The 23,160-nt window shown below is 46.3% G+C and overlaps 1 protein-coding gene across 4 annotated transcripts in view; it reads right to left on the bottom strand.

Annotated features, from left to right (window-relative positions):
• Nucleotides 1-23,160, bottom strand: part of HSD17B7 (hydroxysteroid 17-beta dehydrogenase 7) — a 121,643-nt gene that overhangs the window by 68,001 nt on the left and 30,482 nt on the right. For 3 of the 4 annotated variants that reach the window (XM_077277398.1, XM_077277401.1, XM_077277399.1), the window contains exons 3-4: nt 20,338-20,430; nt 14,576-14,690 (exon numbers count right to left, since the gene is read on the bottom strand). In XM_077277398.1, coding sequence (XP_077133513.1) covers nt 14,576-14,690; nt 20,338-20,430 — 208 coding nt within the window. The remainder of the gene's footprint in view (nt 1-14,575; nt 14,691-20,337; nt 20,431-23,160) is intronic. The other variant, XM_077277400.1, reaches the window with a different exon arrangement.

The following is a 23,160-nucleotide window of genomic DNA, read 5'->3' as shown; positions in this document are numbered from 1 at the left end:
GGTATTTGTTTAGGCTTTTTAAGTTTATGATAGTCCTGTACGACCCATCCGTTTTTTTTCTCAGGAATAGAGGGGAATAGTAACCTTGCCCTCTTTCTTGTGGGGGAACTTCCAGAAGAACTCCCTTGTCCACTAGTCCCATGACCTCGTTTTCCAATGCCAATTGCTCTTCCACTGAAGACCTTGGAGATGTTATCGAAAAGGAGGGGCGAGGGTTTTTTAGAAATGTTAGTTTCAGCCCTGATTTTATTATTCCCAGGATCCATTGGCTGCAGGTAATCTTTTCCCAGGCCGGGAGAAAGAGTGACAATCTTCCCCCCCACCTGGGGCCAACCTTCATTGGGAAGATTTCTTGTTGTCGCTGGGGTTTTTGTTAAACAAGTATCCTTTATTTCTGCTTTTCTTATCTTCGCATTTTCCCTGGTTTCTCCCTTGCTTTTTATGTAAAAACCTCTTGCTCCGAAAGGGCCGTCTATAAGCGGGGAAGCCCAGGGAGGGAAAAAGATTTCTTTTTATCTCCTGCCTTCTCCAGGATGTCATCCAAGGTGGGACCAAACAAACTCCCCTTCACAAGGAATGGTACATAACTTAGATTTTGTCTGTAAGTCCCCCGGCCAGCACTTAAACCAGATCGCGCGCCTAGCCACGTTAGAGAAGACTGCTGATCTAGCAGCTAATCTAATAGAATCAGCAGAAGCATCTGCTAAAAATGTGGCCGCCCCTCTTAATACAGGCAAGGTGCTCAGTATGAAGTCACGGGATGTTTTCCCCTTTAGCTGGCTCTCCAGTTGGTCTAACCAAATCATTAGCGAACGGGACATGCATGCGGCGGCGGCTGCCGGCTTTAGACCTCCCCCAGCTGATTCCCAGGAACTTTTGAGAAAGGCATCCGCCTTTTTGTCCATAGGGTCCTTCAAGACCCCCATGTCCTCAAAAGGGAGCGCGAATTTCTTAGATGCCTTAGATATAGCTACATCTAGTTTGGGGGCTTTTTCCCAAAAGGAACAGGATTCATCCTCAAAAGGGTACTTTCTCTTAGGTGTTAATAACGCCTTTCTTACGGGTTTTTTCCACTCTTTTTTGATTAGTGCGGAAATTGTCTCATTAAGTGGAAAAGCCCTCTTCTTTTGCTCAAGACCCCCGAACATAATGTCCTGGACCGACCTTTTGGGGGTGAGAGTCTATTAACCCCATAGTGCTCCTGACTGCTTTTATGAGCCCATCGGTGTCTTCCAAGGGGAAACAGCTGTGACCCCCAGAGGAAGAAGAAGATGATGAAGAAGAAGAGGAGGAATTAGACGAATCTGAGTACGCATCATCACTGTCTGTATTAGACACCGGAGACGGGGACCTGTGTCTAGTCTTCCTCCGTTTTTTTCCACTCTTAAAGGGAAACTGTCACCTGAATTTGGCGGGACCAGTTTTGGGTCATATGGGCGGGGTTTTCGGGTGTTTGATTCACCCTTTCCTTAGGCTAGGTTCACATTGCGTTATTGGGTGATCGCTAACTGACAGCGTTGCACGACGAAAATGTCGCAATTAACGCCGTGCAACGGGTCCGTTAGCGCACCCATTGACAGCAATGTTGTTTCTGCCTGAAGCGCATCGCTAGCGTGTGCCTTTTTCGTCTCGCGCTAGCGATGTGCCATTCTTTTGTGGTGCGCCTCGGACGCTGCTTGCAGCGTCCGCGGCGCGCCCGAGGTCCGTTCCCCGCTCTCGCAGATCGGGGATCTGCGAGAGCGGAGACGTTAACGCGACCCCTAAACGCGACCCCTACAAATACATTGCGTTAGCGCAATCCGCTAGCGCTAAACGGATTGCCCTAACGCAATGTGAACCTAGCCTTACCCGCTGGCTGCATGCTGGCTGCAATATTGGATTGAAGTTCATTCTCTGTCCTCCGGAGTACACGCCTGCGCAAGGCAATATTGCCTTGCGCAGGCGTGTACGCCGGAGGACAGAGAATGAACTTCAATCCAATATTGCGGCCAGCATGCAGCTAGCGGGTAAGGAAAGGGTGAATCAAACACCCGAAAACCCCGCCCATATGACCCAAAACTGGTCCCGCCAAATTCAGGTGACAGGTTTCCTTTAAGAGCTCTAAAAGGTGTCTTCTACCTGGTTTTTAATCAGGGTTTTAAGATCGGCTGCAAACCCGGGAAGCCCCTCGGAAACTGCTGTATACATATATTACAGAGTCTCTTCTCCCAGGTAATTGGAAGGTCTTCTCTACAAAGGGCACAAATCCTATGCTTAGTTTTCCCTAAGCTTTTCTTCCCCTAGAGTAAAAGACAAAATAATACCCTTACTGTCTCTAACTTTCACAAAGATCACTTACCACCTCAAGGACCCATAAATACCGGTTGGGGATGCTCTGCATCTGTCTTTTTTCCCGAAGCCGTACTGGACTCCTTGCTATGCTGGGACCTTTGGCGCTCTTTACCGGTGGTATCCTGGTGTCCTTTTTGTTGTCGCCGTTTTAGCTGCTGCTGCGGCGATGCTGGTGGTGATTCTGGTAAGGGTGATGCCAGGTCGCTCATAGTGGACTGTAGGCTGTACCTTACAAAGGCTGCTGTTAGGCTGTAGCTTGTACCGGGGCCGGCTAGTGCTGCGGCTGGCACTGTGGTTTGTGCTGCGGCTGGTGCTGTGGCTATTACTGCGACTGTTTGCTGCGGCTGGTGCTGCGCTGGGAGGCTCGTGCTGTGGCTCTTTTTTGCCCACGGATAGCTGGAGCAGCTGCTTTTTATGCGGCAGTGATTCCCACCGCTTGATTCAAATTTGCGCTTGCGCAGAAGCACCTCTTCCGGTGCCCGCACAGAAGCGCCTGCCCGCACCTGCGCAGGAGCGGCGCCCGCCCGCGCCCACACAGAAGCGGTCTGCCGGCGCCTGCGCTGAGGGTAGTTATCGTCTTCCAAATCCCGCGCACGCGCAGTTGGCCTAAGATGGCGCCACGCATGGCACACGAGACGCTGCCCACCGGAGCTCCCGGTCTCTTGCAGCCTGCAGCCATCTTAACGCGCGGCCCTGCACGCCGGCTGACTATGCAGTGTGCAGGCTGACGCTTTCAAAGGGAGAGCCGCGCCGCTCCTCCCGCAACCACAGAGGGACCCCCTGGATGTTGCCGCTGCTGCATCTTACCTGGGGAGGTGACCGCAAACTCCATGTCACCTCCCCCGCACACCCTAGAGGCCCACTAGCCCCAGCGGTGGCGCCTCGGGTCACCACACCAGCCGAGGCAGGGGGACCCCTGCTGCCTGAGTCGGACTGATTGGCCCCGGAATCCCACGACGATCTTCTTCTGGTAACTCTGTAGGTCTCCCATCAAGGACAGGAAACCAACTGATGCAGGAGAGTGGTACCGCCTTTTTATCTGTAGGTTTCCTGTCCTTGGTGGGCGGATCCCCTCTCTCCGTGGTGCCGTCATGGGTGACAGAGAAAGTCGCATTTCATATGACGCTTTCAGCGCCATTTTTCAGCCAATGAAGGAGGACGCAGAGTGTGGGCAGCGTGATGACATAGGTCTCGGTCCCCACCATCTTAGAGAAGGGCATGACAGTGATCGGCTTGCTTTCTGCGGCATCACAGGGGCTATAAAGGGGCGTGCACGCCAACCGCCATCTTACTTCTGCCGATCTTAGCAAAGGGAGAGGTTGCTGCAACTTCATCAGAAGAAGGGATATAGTTAGGGAGGGAAGATTAACCCCCAAACTGCTTGTGCTGTAGCGATTTTCACACTGTCCAACACCACCTTTTTTTTGAAGGGACAGTGGAGGCTATATTTTTGTGCATCAGATCTGTAGCTTATTAGGCTGCCTTATAAGGCTCCCTGATAGCTGCATTGCTGTTTGCACACTGCTGTGCAAACCAACTGCTTTTTTAAAACCAAAAATCCTGTTGCTCCTTTCTGCACAGTTATCTTGTTTATTTGTCCACACTTTTGTGTGCAGCAGTCCTTTTTATTGCTGCCATACTTGTCCTGAGATCATTGTAGGGAGATTGAAATTGTACTACAGTCCTTGTATTTTTTCATATATCTTCCAGCCACTTTCTGCCACTTACATTGTGTTGTTTTATACACTGGGCCTGAGTTTTGGTTCAGTCTCCCCCCCAAAAAAGGGAGATTTAAATTCTCAACAAGTTTATATACACCTTCTACCTTGTTTTACAGTACCATATAACGGTTGTTATTTCGCTTAGATTTCCCAAAAAATGAGGAAGTCTGGTGGAAGAGCCCGTGGGCGGTGGTTGCCAGCTGGTACTGATGGTGGTGATGGTGCATCTGGTGGTAGTGGCAAAAGCACAATAGCACCTAAGGCTGGAGGTGTTGAGCCAGCGTCATCATCTGGCTACACAAGGCCTCGAAGGCTCCCTTATCTGGGAGTAGGAAAACAGCTTTTAAAGCCGGAGCAGCAGGAAAAAGTTTTGGCTTTCCTTGCTGACTCAGCCTCTAGCTCTTTGGCCTCCTCTTCAGAAAGTTCCAAATATAAAAGCAGCGAGTCGTCAGTGGATGCTCCCGGTCAGGAATAAGACATTTCCTTGTGTCCTTCACCCAAACTAAACGTGAAGGATGCGTCAGGCGACACCACAGGTTACTCCATGGAGCTCTTTACACATACCGTGCCTGGGTTAGAAAGGGAAATTGTTAACTGCCCATTACAAGATGAATCGGACATGGAGTGCACTGATGCACAGCCACAGCTAGATTATTATGCTGTTCCATTGACTCAGATCACTACATTGCCCTCGCAGTGTACTGAGCCAGAATCTGACCCTGATGAGACTATGGTGCCCCGTCCCGAAGGCTATAGCACCTTACACGGTGACACAGAGGAAGGTGCACATGACATTGAAGAAGAGGTGATAGATGACCCAGTTGTTGACCCAGATTGGCAGCCATTGGGGGAAGAGGGTGCTGCTGCCAGTAGCTCAGAAGCGGAGGAGGATGATCCGCAGCAGCCATCTACATCGCAACAGCTGTCATCTGGCAGGCCCGTATCAGGCCAAAAACGTTTGTCAAAAACAAAAACAGTTTTAGGACAGCGTGGCCATCCGGTGAAAGTAGCACAGCGTGCAATGCCTGAAAAGGTATTCCATAGTAGGAAGAGTGTAGTGTGACAATTTTTTAAGCAAGATCCGAATGATCAGTCAAAAGTTATCTGTAAGAAATGCTCAAAGACATTTAGCAGAGGGAAGAATCTTCAAAATTTAAATACAACGTGCATGCTTAGACATTTAACCAGCATGCACTTGCAAGCCTGGACTAACTACCAAACGTCCCGTACCGTTGGTGCACCTGCTCAGAATGAAGGTAGTCAGCAATGCTACATTGCTTCCCTCACTGTAAGCCCACCGGTTAGGACACCTCCAGCAGCAAATGTGGAGGTATCGTCGCAAGGCCAAAGCAGTCAGGGAATCACAAGGTTATTAGTAGGAAACACTGTATTGTAGGCCAACATCAAGAATACCATCACCAACCCTCTCTCAATCCGCCATTTCCACCACCACCACCACCACCGCTAGTTCCAACATATGCAGCTCTCCAGGTTTGCTCACCCTACAAGAGACTCTCATTAGGAAAAGAAAGTACTCATCCTCTCATCCGCGTACACCGGGTTTGAACGCCCACATTGCTAGACTAATCTCGTTAGAGATGATGCCCTACCGGTTGGTTGAAAGTGAAGCTTTCAAAGACCTGATGGCCTACGCAGTACCATGCTATGACCTACCCAGTCGACACTTCTTTGCGAGAACAGCCATCCCAGCCCTCCACCAGCATGTCAAAGACCGCATTGACATGCACTCAGGCAATCAGTCAGCAGAAAGGTGCACCTCACAACAGATGCATGGACCAGTAGGCATGGCCAGGGACGTTACGCGTCTATAACGGTGCAGCGGGTTAATGTGGTGGATGCAGGGTCCACAGGGGACAGCCTGTTATGAATTCTGCTCTTGGGCTCCCTCCGGTGGTTATAAGTGGTAGCGCTGCTGTCTTTGGATCGCTGCATTCATCAGGTGTGTCCACTTATTGCAATTCTGACTGGGCTATTTAGTCTTGCTTGACCCTTTAGTCAGTGCAAGTTGTCCATTGTTCCTGGAGGATTCACATCCCTGCCTGGTCTCTCCTGCTTGCTGTTCATTTCAACAAAGATAAGTTCTGGCTTTGTTTTTTGCAGTCCACATGCTGTGGGCTTTATTGTTCAGTTCTTTTCCATGATTTTGTCTTGTCCAGCTTGGTCTGCATAAGGATTTGTTCAGCCAAGCTGGTATCTCTGGAGATGCAGACATACCCTCCATATCTTTAGTTAGATGTGGAGATTTTGTATTTTCTGTGGTGGATATTTTCTAGTGTTTTAATACTGACCGCATAGTTATCTGTCCTATCCTTTCTATTTAGCTAGAGTGGCCTCCTTTGCTAAATCCTGATTTCAGTCTGCGTATGTTATTTCCCTCTCCTCTCACAGTCAATATTTGTGGGGGGCTGTCTATCCTTTGGGGATTTTCTCTGAGGCAAGATAGTTTTCCCTTTTCTATCTCTAGGGGTATTTAGTCCTCCGGCTGTGTCGAGATGTCTAGGGAGTGTTAGGTACATTCCACGGCTACTTCTAGTTGCGGTGTTAAGTTCAGGGTCTGCGGTCAGTACAGGTACCACCTTCTCCAGAGTACGTCTCATGCTGCTCCTAGGCCACCAGATCATAACAACAGCCATAGTGGGACAGTTCTGCCTAGCCCACGGTCTAAGAAACAGTTGGCTGTAGGCGTTCACCACCCCTCCTCCTCCTCCTCCTCCTCCAGAAGCGAAAGCTCGTCCACAGAGCGCAGTCGCGCGACCACTCCATCCGCAGCTGCTAGTGTTGCACACGAGGTGTCCCATTATCGAACAACTAGTGGTAAGCGTCAGCAGGCTGTGTTACAAATGAAGTGTTTGGGCGACAACAGACACACTGCGGAAGTACTGGCCGAGTACTTGCAGCAACAAACTCAGTCATGGCTGGGCAGTGTACATCTTGAGGCAGGCAAGGTAGTCCGTGATAACGGAAGGAATTTTATGGCTGTCATAGCCCTTTCAGAACTGAAACACATACCTTGCCTGGCTCACACCTTGAACCTGGTGGTGCAGTGCTTCCTCAAAAATTATCCGAAGTTACCAGCCCTGCTCCTGAAGGTGCGAAGACTTTGCTCGCACATCCGCCGGTCGCCCGTACACTCCAGCCGTATGCTGAACCATCAGCGATCGCTGAATCTTCCCCAGCACTGCCTAATAATCGACGTTGCAACAAGGTGGAACTGCACACTGCACATGGTTCAGAGGCTGTGCGAACAGAGGCGTGCTGTAATTTATTTGTGGGAGGATACACATACACGGGCAGGCACTTGGATGGCAGACATGGAGTTGTCTGGTGTGCAGTGGTCGAAGCTACAAGACCTCTGTCAAGTCCTTCAGTGTTTTGAGGAATGCACATGGCTGGTAAGTGCAGACAACGCCATCATAAGCATTAGCATCCCACTAATGCGTCTGCTGATGCAAAGTTTGACGCACATTAAGGAGCAGGCATCTGTAGCCGAGGAGGAGGGAAGCCTTGATGAGTTGATGACAGTCAGCCATTGTCTGCTCAGGGAACTCTCCTGGATGAGGTGGCGGACGAAGAGGAGGATGATGATAGGGATGAATATTTATGGGAGGAGGATGCTTTTCAGGGGGCAATAGAAACTGGTGGCGTTGCAAGGTCAGATACAGGGTTTTTGCGGGACACAAGTGATGTTGATTTGCAAGAAAGTGCTCCTCAACCCAGCACAAGCAGTGAATTGACACCTGGAACAGTGGCCCACATGGCTGAGTATGCCTTGCGTATCCTAAAAAGGGACCCCCGCATTATCAAAATGATGACCGATGACGATTACTGGTTGGCCTGCCTCCTGGATCCACGATTTTAAGGAAAAATGATAATTACTTACGGGTAATTTGATTTTCCAGATCCATGACAGCACCGGTACATGAGAGATGGTCCCGCCCTCAAGAACAGGAAACCTGCATAGGAGATAAAAGATGGGGGCGGCACCTCTCTCCTCAGTTTGTTTACAGAGAAAGCCAGGTAACCGCTATGTCAGTCTTAGTCATATATACATTATATTAAACTCTAAAGACTATATATTAAGTGGTTATTTCCCCATCTTATGTATATTATTTATTTATTTATTTTTTACTTATCTATATATATATTTTTTTTGTGAATCACACAACCATCACCAAGATAGGGCGGGAATTAGAGCGGTGCTGTCATGGATCTGGAAAATCAAATTACCCGTAAGTAATTATCATTTTTTCCCTTCCCCATGACAGCACCGGTACATGAGAGGAAGAAATAGCAGGAACCTCTAGGGTGGGACAACGGCAGATAGCACTTTTCTCCCAAAGGCGAGATCTGATAGCCCCAGATTTAATCTATAATGGCGGAAGAAAGTAGAGGGTGAAGACCATACTGCTGCATTACAGATTTGCTCTATAGACGCATTTGCCCTCTCTGCCCAAGATGTGGAAATAGCCCTAGTAGAGTGGGCCGTAACACCAGGTGGAGGGACCTGCCCCGCAGAGGAATAGGAAAGTGATATAGCCATACGGAGCCACCGTGCAATGGTTGATTTTGTGGCTTTTTTTCCCGTTTGCCCCCTGAAAGGAGACAAAAAGGGCTGAAGACTGTCGCCATGGATTTGTCACCTCTATATATTGAAGTAGGCAACGTCTGACGTCCAAGCAATGGAAGGTTTCTTCTCCCTGGGATTTTGGATTGGCACAAAATGAGGGCAAGACTATCTCCTGGTCCCTGTGGAATTTTGAGTTGACCTTTGGTAAGAAGGCCGGATCAGATTTTATAATTACCCTGTCCTCTAGGAATGTAGTGTAAGGAGGGTCTATAGATATAGCCTGGAGCTCACTAATGCGTCTGGCTGAGGTAAGGGCAATCAGGAGAACCGTTTTTAAAGTTAGCCCTTTCACCGATATGGAGGAAAGAGGCTCAAAGGGAGAGGTGGTCAAAGCATTTAAAACCAAATTTAAATCCCAGGGAGCGACCTTTGGACGAGGTTTGAATGGTCTGGCTGTAAAGGAGGCCCGAATGAACCTACACACCCAGGGGTGATCAGCCAATTTTTGCTCAAACAGGGCGCTAAGCGCCGAGACTTGCACTTTTAGGATGCTGGTAGATAATCCTCTCTCCAGACCCTTTGGAGAAATTCTAAGATTTCTGATATAGGGACGTCCTGAACGGTATCCGTTATCCTTCGGCTTGAAAATTCTAAAAATTTTCCCCATACCCTTTGGTATTTATCAGCTGTGATCTTCTTTCTACTGGACAGCAGAGTAGTAACTAACGGATCCGAGAATCCCTTCGCTAGCAGAAGTCCCCTCTCAAGTTCCAAGCAGTGAGGTGTAGACTGTGAACCTGAGGATGTGTCACTCGACCCTGGTGCAGAAGATTTGGAACATCTGGAAGTATCCATGGGTCCGAGATGGACATACGTCTGAGCCAATTGAACCAAGCTCTCTTTGGCCAGAAGGGTGCGATTAAGATTATGCGCGATTTCTCCTCTCGGATCTTCTTCAGGACTGTAGGGATTAATGGGATTGGGGGAAACGCGTAGGCTAGTTGGAATCTCCATTGGTGCAGCAACGCATCTACTCCTTCCAGGTTCTCTTTCGGGTTCAGAGAGTAGAATCTTTCTACCTTTCGATTCTGGCTTGTGGAGAAAAGATCCACTTGAGGAAGCCTCCAGATGGCACAGATTTCTCCAAAAATTTTTTGATTTAGCGACCACTCGCCCTGGTGCAGGACGTGACGACTCAGAAAGTCTGCGACAAGGTTGTCCGACCCCTTTAAGTGTGTACTTGTAAGAGATAAGAGATGGTTTTCGGCCCAACGAAATAGCCTTCTTGCTTCTTCCATTAGGGGAATTGATCTCGTTCCTCCCTGTCGATTTATATACGATACCGTTGTGCTGTTGTCGGACAACACTACCAGATGTCTTCCTTTGACGTCCTCTTCCGTTTGAAGAATCGCTTGCCTTACCGCTGTTAATTCCTTCAGGTTTGAGGAGGCTAATTGCATTTGTGGATCCCATAGACCCTGTAGGATCCGATCTGATAGGTGTGCTCCCCAACCTAACGGGCTCGCATCCGTGGTCAGTACCACCGGATTCTGGATTGACCATGGGACCCCTTTTTTTAGATTTTCGGAATCTAGCCACCAGCTTAGAGAGTCCCGTACATGTTGTGACAATACGATTTTTCGATTTAAGTTGTAGGGTATTTTTGTTTGTTCTGACGACAGAATCTGCCACTGTAGGTCCCTTGAATGCAGTTGTGCCCATTGGACCGCCGGAATTGTTGCAGTAAGCATACCTAGGAGGGACATGGCTTCCCTCACCGAGATGGATTGGGCCGTCTGTATTTGTCTTACTCGCTGTTTTATGGCCTCGATCTTTCTGTCTGGAAGGACACAGTCTTGTCTGATTGAATTTAACTGAATTCCCAGAAACTCCTGTATCTGGACCGGAATCATTCTTGATTTTTTAAAGTTTATTATCCACCCCAGCCTGGTTAGTAGCTCTCATACTTTCGTAACTGCTTTTGTGCAATCTTCTTGATTGTCTGCTATAAGGAGGAAATCGTCTAAATAGGGCACTAGTAGAATATTTTCTCTCCTCACGAAGGATGCTACTTCCGAAATTATTTTTGAAAAGATATGAGGAGCCACTGATACCCCGAAGGGGAGACATTGGTATTGTAGATGGGTGTAGACCTGTCCCAGCTGCACTACTAACCTTAGAAATTGGTGATGCTCCATGCTGATTGGTACATGATAGTAGGCATCTGTAAGGTCTATCACTGCCATGTAACATCCCGGATACAGCAGTTTTACCGCCGTTCTCAGTCTCCATTTTGAATTTTTCCACTCGGATGAACTTGTTTAACTCTTTGGTTGAAAATTGTTCTTAATGACCCATCCGGTTTTGGTGTGAGGAAAAGGGTGCTGTAAAAAACCCTCCCTATTTCCTGTGGAGGTACTCTTACCAGGACTTTTTTGTCTAGAAGAAGATGAACTTCTTTTTCGAGTACTAATTGGTTCTTTTTGGCCACACGAGTAACTTTTATTCGGTGAGGAGGCCGGGAGATAAAGTTTAATCGTAGGCCGTCAGATAACAAGTTGATTATCCATTGAGACGGCTGTAAGCTTACCCACTGATGGACAAAAAAACTTAACCTTCCTCCCACCTGAAATATGGCGTCATTGTTTGGGATCTGGTTTTGGAGGTTTACTGAAAAGGAAACCTCTCTCTTCTTTCACCCCAGGTTTTTCCCCGTGTGGCTCTATCCGTTGGACGGCCCCGGCCTGCTCTACCCGATCCTCGAAAGGACCGACGATTGTCATACCATCGTCGTTTAAAGAAGGGAGGTGGAGGGAAGTGTTTCTTCTTGTCTGCCGCTTTTTCTAAAATTTCATCTAATGCCCTCCCGAATAAATATTGCCCCTCACAGGGTACAGCACAGAGCTTCACTTTTGACTGAAAATCAGCATTCCAGTTTTTTAACCATAACGCTCTTCTGCCCGAATTAGAGAGGGCACTTGCCCGGGCAGCAAACCGTACCGAATCAATGGCCGCGTCCGCCAGGAACCCTGCTGCATTTTGTAGTGAAGGGATAACTTCTAGAAGTCTGTCTCTTGGACACTTGTTTTTTATTTGGTCGCTTAGTTCATCTAGCCATCTAACCATGGCACGGGGAGTGCAAGTAGCCGCTACCCCTGGTTTGAACACCCAAGTTGAAGCTTCCCAGGCTGATTTTAGAAAGGCATCCGCTTTTTTTATCTAGGGGGTCCCTTAGGGCACCCATATCCTTGAAAGGAAGCGCTATGCCCCTGGAGGTACTTGCAATAGCTGCGTCCAACTTAGGCGCCTTTTCCCACTTTTCACAAATTTCGTCATCAAAGGGATATTTACGTTTTAGGGCCTGGGGAACCGAAATCTTTTTATTCGTTTTTTTCCATTCCTTTTTGATAAGATTTAATATATTATCATGAAACGGAAAAACTTTCCGCTTTTTCCCTTCCAAATTGCTGAACATGGAGTCCTGAACCGTTTGTTTTTCTTTTGGTGTCTCCACCCCCAATGTGGATCTGACCAGTTTTAGCAATTTCCCCACATCTTCTGACAACACATATGGGCGACCACACTCTTCATCCGAAGAGTCCAGGTCCGAGAGCTCCTCGGCCGGAAGCTCTCCTGGTTCACCCTCAGATTCTATATCAGATGTTTGGGGCGCAGAAGGCGGCTTTACGGAGCTCTGCAACTCATGATGCTTTAATTGCTCCTTTACTGTGCTCTGCACTTCGTCTCTTACAATAGCTTTTATATTCTGAAGAAATGATGACGATTCTTCAGTTATCGTTTCCTTTATACATGAGCAGCACATACGCTTCTCATATGTCTTGGGAAGGCTTTTATCACAGAGTGCACATACTTTATTCTTTTGCTTAGAGGTAACTTTCCTTCCCTGCATATACACACAGAAACACAGTGTTACTGATATGTTGTTTGCCTTACAAAGGCAATCACCCACCGGATCCTCAGTACCACGACGGGCTGTGGTGTCTCTGCAGGGATCGCTGATTCCACAGGATCTGCCATCTTTGTAGGAGGCTGTTACCAGCGTCTCCTTGCCGCCATGCAGTTTAAATAAGTGTGGGCAGGAGACTGTGTGTGCGCCCCTGAACATCCTCCCCCCCGGGGAGTGTCAGCACACCGCTCCTTCGGCGTCTAGCGTCACTTCCGGTATACAAAAAGGAAGTTCTCCCATTCACTTGGCGCCAGCGTCGTGATGGGTACGCTCTCTCTCTTCCTCCCCCGGCCCAGCCTCCGGCCAGGAGCGGACGCCGAGGAGTCCGTAGTGGGGAAGGACGCACATGCAGCCAGGTATGTGGGCGACGCACGCACGCTGTCGCCGCTGCTCCCACCGCGGACCTCGGTCAGTGACCGGTTAAACAAAGGAGATCCCCTCTGCAGCACCGCAGGTTCCCCGCAAGAACAGGAAACCGAACTGAGGAGAGAGGTGCCGCCCCCATCTTTTATCTCCTATGCAGGTTTCCTGTTCTTGGGGGCGGGACCATCCCTCATGTACCGGTGCTGTCATGGGGAAGGGAAAAATTACAAAATATCATGCCACATGAGAACCTTGAGCAAATATTGGCTACCAAACAAGCAACTCTTGTATACCGTTTGGTTCAGGCATTCCCAGCACACAGCGGCGGTGATGGTTCTCACATGAGCCATAGGGGGCAACATGGCAGAGGTGTTAGAGGTGCACAAATCCGAAGTGGCGTTGGACAGAGGGGTTTTATGACCAGGTTGTGGAGCGATTTCGCAATGACCGCTGACATGACAGGTACTGCTGCATCGATTCAAAGTGACAGGAGACAGCATTTGTCCAGTATGGTTACGAACTACTTTTCCTCCCTTATCGATGTTCTCCCTCACAGGTCATTCCCCTTTGATTACTGGGCATCTAAAATAGACACCTGGCCTGAATTGGCAGAATATGCATTACAAGAGCTCGCTTGCCCTGCTGCTAGTGTGCTATCAGAAAGAGTCTTCAGTGCTGCTGGTTCAATACTGACTGAAAAACAGACACGTCTGGCTACCCGAAATGTCGATGATCTAACCTTCATTAAAATTAACCAATCATGGATTTCAAATTATTTTGCCCCACCTTCCCCTGCTGACACGTAGCTTTGCCTGAAAAATGTCTTGCTTTTGGCCTCCTCTTACTGACTGCTCCAATTCCTCCATTTGCAGCTGCTGAATGTCCACCATAGGCCATTTTTATCCCTCCCTAAATGGGCTGACTCTCCCACAGGGCCGTGGTCACCACCTGGCGCAAGCACCCGTGTGAGTACCGTTTGCCTGGACAGGTGGATGGGCCCACTCTTGGGCGACGGCACTGGCACAGGGTCCCTCATAGTACAATGAAGTGTCTCTGACGGTGGTGGTGCACAACCAACGTCAGACACACCGTCGTAATATGAGGGGCCCTGTGCCAGTACCGCCACCCATGAGAGTGTTCCCCCCAGCTCGAACAGTGCTCTACCACTTGCAATACTTATCTCTCCCTGCTCAACCACTGTGTAGTCTGTGCTGTTAAATCCTTCAATGGCACTGCCAATACAAATTTGTTGAAATGATAGATGATAGTTAAAATATACAGGGGCCCTAGCCTCCATTTAGACCAGTTAATACTTTGCGCCTACTACCACTGTCTGCTACTCAGCAGAGGAGCCCACCCCTGTACCTAGCTATGCCACCTGTTTATTTATGAACAATTTTTTGGCAGACACTTAGCCCACAATTTGGGCCTACTAACTGTGTCTGCCACTCATTACAGTTTTCCTCCACTGAACAAAGCAATGCTGCCTAGTCCTGTTACCACATTTGAACTGCATTTAGCCTACTTTATTATTTGGGCCTATATCTGTGTTTCGCGAAACCCGACTCGATCCGAAAAAAGTAAAAGTTGCTCAACTCTAGTTACCAGTATAAAATGGCCAAACACATTGGTCTCGAAAACTTCTTGCAAGCCATCTTCAGTAACACGGTCCTCCTGCGTCAGAAGTCCTTCTCCTGTTGCAAACATGCTGATGGCTTTCCTGTATTGAAACAAAAGACAAGCTCACAGAAGAAGATTCATCTGGGGAAACGGATCGCAAATGTCAAGAAAATGTTTAGAGGTGTAATTGTGTCTACACCTAAACGCGGTGTCAGCAAGAGCAAATGGCGACACAAGATGCAGACAAATCCATTACAACCAAATAGAGCTGGTATGTCACTCTCCACAAGGAGAAACCTTACCCCTTAGACCTCAGTCCAGAGCCTCTCACCTAGCCAAATCAGTTCTCATGCTTTGCACTGACGAGGGCCAACAGCCCGAAACACCGTGTCTGCAAATTGAGATACTGATTTGGCTTTTGTCCCAAGCCATATTGCACGACTCGTTAAAGGGTTGACTGTGACTTGTAGGATCGCTACTTCCAACAGGTGACGCTATAGAGTTCAAGTCCTCTTTTGCTCCGAAGAGGCAATTTGCAAACCACATATAATCCTATATTAGCTCCAAATATTATGCAAACGGTAAGAGAGACAACAAGATGCTAAGCAGACATTACTAATGCTTTGCTTTCTTTTTTCACTAGAGGAATTTTCTAGACATGTATAGCATACTTATGGAATGAGATATACAATTCTGATCACTGTGGGTGTAACAAATCATTATTAATCCTGACAATGGGCAGCTGGTCATTGTTCCATGTGCGCTGTGACTCAATCATAGTGAAGGGGAGAGGGGAGATTCAAAGGAAATGTGTCACCACATTTGACCTATCTAAACTATTAATATGGGCATGCAGATTCTAGAAAGCTGACAAGTGATCCCTGTGCGTCTCATATCAGATATATTGTTGATAAATCCTCTTTCATCACTTTATATTAATGACATCTTGTAGGCTATGGGGATGACGCTGCCAGCCCCACAGATTATTATACATGAAGGGGAGTTACCAATGTGAGACAAGTAACTAACACCTAAATATAGAAATTAAAATTTGTCTTCTTACAATCATCTTTATTTCTCTCTCAGCTCTGCTGCTTTGCAACAATATTGCTGCCATGTCTGCCTGTGAGCTGGAAGCTGAGAGGAACCTGCAGATGTGTGAGGTGTAATCACACACAGCTCTGCAGTGAGATCAGGAGAGCAGAGAGCGGCCATCACACTGGTAACCATGAATCTATGTGCCCACGATCTGGAAGTAGAAGCATTTTGAATGCAGCGTATTTTCACTGTGTCCAAAATACTGCGTTCGCAGGTAAATCTGCAGGTGTTCACTGAACAATGTAGATTCACAGTATTCAGTACATTCTATTGTGGAAACTTCTGTTACGGAGACTAGCATCTCCACAAGAGAAATTGACATGCTGCAGATCTGAAAGACGCGCCTCATGTCAGTGTCCGTGGGTGATCCGCAGGTGCACATTCACAGATGAAACGGGATTCGTAGAAATCCCATCCACCATGCTGTAACATATGGCCAATGTGGTTTTGATACTGCCTAACTATGCAGCGGCAAAAACGCAGCAAATACTGATTGTGGGCACATTCCCTTACACATCACACTGGTAACTCCCCATAAAGTAGAATAATCTCTGGGACAGAGTTATGTGTAATGGCCGCTCCTGCTCTACTGCAGAGCTGTGTGTGATTATACCTCACACATCTGCAGGTTCCTCTCAGCTCACAGACAGACAGGGTTGTTATATTGTTCCAATACAGCAGAGCTCAGGGAGAAGCAAAAATGTGTTTACAAGATGACCGGCTTCATTTCTCCTGTTATGTGAGAGTTACTTGTCTACTAGTAATTCCCCTTCATGTATAATAATCTCTGGGGCAGCGTTATCTTCCAGACAGCCTCCTCCACTGAGCCTTGAAGAGGTCATTTATATAAAGAGATTAAAAAAAAAAAGATTTATCAACAAAACATCTGATATGAGACACACAAGGATAATTTTCAGCATTTTATAACCTGTATGCCCATATTAATAGTTTAGATAGTCTGTCACCACATTTGACCTATTTCCTTTAAAGGGATTGTCCAGCCAACTATTCATATTTTTTAAACAATAGAAGTAATATGCTCCTTACCAACCCCAGCAGTTACAAGCACGTGTCTGTGCAAGAACAGCAGATTGGTAATGTATAATTTTTGTTATTTCATAGCTGAGGTTTATAAAGTGGTTTAGGTGGCTGTACAACCCCTTTACCAAAAAGCATATGCATTGAAGAGGAAATGAAAAATAACTGTCTACTACATAGTAATAAAACTCAACTCCAGCCGATAAAATCATTCAGGTGAGGAGATCTGCTGTCTTCCTATAGGGCAAGGGCTTATTCACAAGCTGCAGATTCTTCTAACCTGAACTACCTGGAAGTACATTTGCATGCATTACCATACAGATTTATGCATGTCAAAATCTGCAAGTAAGACTGTGTACACACGTAGCAGATTTTTCACGTTTTTTCGATATAAAAACGCATACATTATGCATCCCATCATTTAGGGTATGTGTCCACGTTCAGGATTGCATCAGGATTTGGTCAGGATTTTACATCAGTATTTGTAAGCCAAAACCAGGAGTGGAACAATTAGGGGAAAAGTATAATAGAAACATATGCTCCACTTCTGCATTTATCACCCACTCCTGGTTTTGGCTTATAAATACTGATGTAAAATCCTGACCAAATCCTGATAAAAATCCTGAACATGGACACATACCCTAAGAATGCATTCCGCAATTTTTGTGCACATAAAACGCAGCATGTTCATTAATTTTGCTGATTTTTTGCGGATTTCCCACCATATTATTGCATTGGGAACCTCCAGAAAAATCCGCAAAAAAAACGCACCAAAAACACGGTAAAAAATGCGAGGAAAAGGCATGCAGATTTCTTGTAGAAAATTTCCTGGTTTTGCTCAGGAAATTTCTGCAAGAAATCCTGAACGTGTGCACATAGCCTAAAAGGTATGAAATCCACAACCTTTCGGCTATGTGCACACATAGGAAATGTGGTGCAGAATTTTCTGCACTAAATCTGCATCTCTTGGCAGAATCCGCAGGTACAGATTTTCTGCAGTTTTTGTGCGTTTTTGTTGCGGATTTTGTGCAGTTTTTGTGAAGATTTTACCACTGCGGATTTTTATCATGGAGGGGTGCCGAAACGCTGCAGCACTGCACAAAAGTAGTGACATGCACTTCTTTTAAATCTGCAGCAATTCCGCACTGATTTTTCTGCACCATCTACACAGCTTTTTTTTTACTATTGATTTACATTGTACTGTGTAAATCACAGTGCGGAACTGCACCTTTTCTGCGCAGAAAAATCCGCTGCAGTTCTGCAGGAAATCTGCAACGTGTGCACATAGCCTGTTCTAAAATACAACACAATTTTTTGCAGCTGTGGAAATAGGATTTTCTAAAACCTGATTCAGTTGCTTTGTACTGTACTACAATGGAAATTTTAAGTGATGGATCCACACCAAAATCTATTAACGTGACTTTAGACACCAGCAGCACACTTCCACACATTGTTTCTGAGTAAGAAGCTAACAAACATATATAACTATTTTTTATTTTAATTCTTTTTTTAACAGACATATGGTGCCCACACTGATGTATACTACGTGGGCTGTGTTATATACTGCGTGACTGATATATACTACGTGGGCTGTGCTATATACACTGTGGCTGTGCTATATACTACGCGGCTGCGCTATATACTACGCGGCTGTGCTATATACTACGTGGCTGTGCTATATACTACGTGGATGTGCTATATACTACGTGGCTGTGCTATATACTACATACTACGTGGCTGTGTTATATACTACGTGGCTGTACTATATCCTGCACCCTGAACCCCCGACACCCAGCGCCCCGAACCCCCGACATCCTGCGACCAATCAGCGACAGCCGCAAATTGACGCGGGATTTAAACCACGCTTCGCTGATTGGTCGCGCCCGGCCATGGGCGACCAATCAGCGATATTGGTGCAGAATTTAACCCCCACTCACAGCGCGATGTACATACATACATACATACATACATATTCTAGAATACCCGATGCGTTAGAATCGGGCCACCATCTAGTAATTATATATTAGTTCTTTAGGTGTAAGTTGCAAGAGCGGGCAAGAGATTGTATATCGGATGTGAAGGAGAGTTTGGTGTCAAACATAACACCCTGACAGCGCACCTGCTGCCCCAGGGCATTATTATGGTGCCACCCATGGAGAGGGAAATGTCAGATTTATGGAGGTTAGTAGACAGTGGGAGCAGAAGAAGTGCAGTTTTTGAGAGGTTGAGTTTCAGAGAGCGGACATGATGTTGGAGACTGCAGACAGACAGTCACTGGCGTTCTGTAGTACAGCGGGGGTAAGGTCAGGGGATGACGTGTATAGTTGTGTGTCATCAGCATAAAGATGGTACTGAAAGCCAAATCTGCTGATGATCTGTCCAATTGGGGTCGTGTAGAGAGAGAAGAGAAGGGGGCCAAGGACTGAGCCCTGAGGTACCCCAACAGCGAGAGGAGATGAAGTGAAGCCAGCAAACAAAATACTGAAGGAGCAGTCAGAGAGATAGGAAGAGAACCAGGAGAGAGCAGTGTCCTTAATGCCTAGTGACTGGAGGCTAGAGAGTAGGAGAGGGTGATCAACAGTGTCGAAAACTGCAGAAAGGTTGAGAAGAATGAGCAGAGAGTCGTCACTGTTACATTTTGCTGTCAGAAGTTCATTGGTCACTTTGAAGAGTGCAGATTCTCTCGAATGTAGGGGGCGGAAGCCGGACTGTGAAGGGTCTAAGTGGGAGTGAGTGGAGAGGTAACAGGTAAGGTGGGAGTAGACCAGGTACTCCAAGAGTTTAGAGATGAAGGGGAGACTGGTCTGTAGTTATTTGTGCAGGATGGATCGAGAGCAAACACTGCTTCTGATTAGCGTTAAAATTATCATTCTAGGACACTGACTACGTGTACACAGAGGGCCCAATTCATCAGGACCAGCGATCTTTATGTTGGTCTTGATGAGGGACAAGGTGGATTGAGGCTCCTGATTCATTAAGGGGCACAGGCCTTAATGAATCAGGAGCATCTGATGAGTGGTGTGTGCCTCCGTGCTGCTCAAGTCTTACTCCAGTCCGTGCTGGAGTAAGATTTGTGGGGAAGCAAACACCACCCCTGTCCCACTACAGGTCCATCCACGTTATAGGAGCTAGGTGAAAATTTTAGTGGGTCCAAAATGTGTGACTAAAAATAATTCTAACATAAAAGCTTTGAAGATTCAGGCGCTGAGTCTTTTAGCTGAGCTTTTGGAGCCGAAACTAAGCAGAAACTCCAAGTGTTGGAGGAGGATTTATAGCACTTCTCCCAAAAAAATAGTGTGAACATAGGCTAAATTAGAAAAATTAAGCTTTGAGTACATACATTTTAGGGGCTGATAGAAAGTTTAAGCCTTAAAACTGGTGTAAAACACTTTGAATACTCACATACTGGAGTAACAATTCTAGTGAGGCGCACATCACTGGTAAAATGCACCAAATTCATCAAGTCACATGCGCCTCTTAATGAACTTGGCCCATGTCTTTCCTGCACTCTCTCATTAAGACTAGTGTACGAAACACCAGTCTTAATGACTTGGGGAACTACTGAAAATGTGGGCACAATATAAACAAAGGAAAATACGGAGTTGCATTACCTGGAAAAAAGACCCTTTACAAAGGCTTTAAGGTTGATCTGAGGATTGGGCATAATACCAGCATTTAGATACAAATAGTCAATCTGTTTATACCTGCGGAAAAACAAACAAAACACAAACCCATTACAGACAATAAGCATGAATGTATCTAACTACAATATACTATAGATAAAACTCCGGCACACAAAAAAAGATAATCAATTATTGTTTTTATTCCAAGGAAAAAATATATATGCGTTGGTGGGATTCCACATAAACAAATTCTGCAGACTTTATAATAGACAGATACTATACATTCTCAACGTTTCGGCGTATTAGCCTTTTTCAAGAGACTTCTGTCTTTTTATCAGTATGAGAAGCAGAAGTAGAGATCCCACTTGAGCGAAAAGTCACTGGGAGATGCCGCATATGTATTCAGGTGAAGAGGTGTCCTTTAGTTGCTGTTCCGTAGAAGAAATCTTTGACTTAAGTTCAGAAATCTCCTTCTGAAGGAAATCAATAGTTAGTACACTTAAATCCATGGAACACTTGTTTAGAATAGACTCAAATTTACCACAATAATCAGTATTATCTTGGAACAGGGTGGGTCTTAGGGGAACCCTAAGGCCCCTGGGAAGGAGATTTCTGAACTTAAGTATATATATCATGGAATAAATGGCGCTATAACAATAAATAATAATAATAACTATAATATATATATATATATATATATATATATATATATATATATATATATATATATATATATATATATATACACACATACTAGATCAGGGGTGTCAAACTGCATTCCTCGAGGGCCGCAAACAGGTCATGTTTTCAGGATTTCCTTAGCATTCCACAAGGTGCTGGAATCATTCTGTGCAGGTGATTAAATTATCACCTGTGCAATACAAGGAAATCCTGAAAACATGACCTGTTTGCGGCCCTCGAGGAATGCAGTTTGACACCTCTGTACTAGATGGTTGCCCGATTCTAACGCATCGGGTATTCTAGAATATGCATGTTCACATAGTATATTGCCCAGCCACGTAGTATATTGCCCAGCCACGTAGTGTATTGCCCAGCCACGTAGTGTATTGCCAAGCCACGTAGTGTATTGCCCAGCCACGTAGTGTATTGCCCAGCCACGTAGTGTATTGCCAAGCCACGTAGTGTATTGCCCAGCCACGTAGTGTATTGCCCAGCCACGTAGTGTATTGCCCAGCCACGTAGTGTATTGCCCAGCTACGTAGTGTATTGCCCAGCCACGTAGTATATTGCCCAGCCACGTAGTATATTGCACAGCCACGTAGTATGTAGTATATTGGTCAGCCACGTAGTATATTGCCCAGTAATGTAGTATATTGGCCAGTGACATAAAATAAAAAATATAACTTAATCAAGAAACGTGTGCACTGCCTTTCAACTTATGGTGCTCAGGTAGGTTCCAACACCATGACAATATATAATGAAACCTGGCACTCAACTTTTTAACTGGAAATATATTTATAGCCACGCCATCTCTGTACGGAGGTTTTTGCCCGTACAACTCTACACAGGTTAACAATCTGCATCCTTATGGAGAAGTAATTATCATCTGCTCATACGAGCACGTCTCTCCCAAATATCCTTCATAGCACGTAACTGATGAAGGTCCAGTCCGGGACCGAAACGTTTTGTTGCTGATAATAAATATATTTCCAGTTAAAAAGTTGAGTGCCAGGTTTCATTATATATAAAATAAAAAATAAACATATACTCACCTTAGTCCTGGCTCCTGCGTACGATGCACGCGGCAGCTTCCGGTCCCAGGGTTGGTAGGACTATCAGCGCAGGACCAGTGATGAAGTCACGGTCACATGACCGTGACGTCATGGCAGGTCCTTCTCCCATAGCATCCTTAGCACCGGAACCTGCTGGCGGACAGGACGCGACGTCGGAGGGTGAGAATAACGTTTGTTTTTTTTTATTATTATTATTTGTAACATTAGATAGTTTTACTATTGATGCAGCATACGCAGCATCAATAGTAAAAACTTGGTCACACAGGGTTAATAGCTGCGTAACCGGAGTGCGTTACACCGCGCTCCGGTAACGCTGGCATTAACCCTGTGTGAGGGCTGACTGGATGACTAGAGGGGAGTATGCAGCGGGCACTGACTGCGGGGAGGAAAGAGCGGCCATATTGCCGCCGGACTGTGGCCATCGCTGATTGGTCGTGGCAATGGTCGTGGGCGTTTTGCCACGACCAATCAGCGACTTGGATTCCATGACAGACAGAGGCCGCGACCAATGAATATCCGTGACAGACAGAAGGAAGTGAGCCTTAGACAATTATATAGTAGGAGATATATAGATATATATATAATCAAAAAAAGAGGCAGCACTCCATATTTCAAAGTAAAAAAATGTGCAGGATTTAATCACATCTCAAGGCGACGTTTCAGCTCGCAATGAGCTTTTCTCAAGCAGTGAATATGTCCATGTGCTCCATCTTTATACATATCTTAACAATCCTCAATTGCTACAAGGTGCTTTTCATTACAAATTAAAGTGCCATTGTGCATGTGTTATTGTGCTAATTAGAAACATATTAAAAACATATTACTTTCTCTTTTCATGAACCTGTACAGTTCTTAACGAGTATAACATTTTTACTTTACCCTTGTGGACGCATGTTCGGCATGGGGGACGCCATTCTGTTTGTTCGGCGTCTAGTGAAACCTACTGCGCATGTCCAATGCGTCACCGCTGTGAACTAACCAGCCGGCCAATCAGCCGTGTTGTGTGTCATTCACCGACTGCGCTTGCGCGCGTCGTGTCTACAACGCCATATTTGTT

The sequence above is a fragment of the Ranitomeya variabilis genome, chromosome 8, assembly GCF_051348905.1.
Source record: "Ranitomeya variabilis isolate aRanVar5 chromosome 8, aRanVar5.hap1, whole genome shotgun sequence".
Taxonomy (NCBI): Eukaryota; Metazoa; Chordata; class Amphibia; order Anura; family Dendrobatidae; genus Ranitomeya; species Ranitomeya variabilis.
Note: the sequence above shows the minus strand (reverse complement) of the source record. Positions and strands in the feature narration are given on the sequence as shown.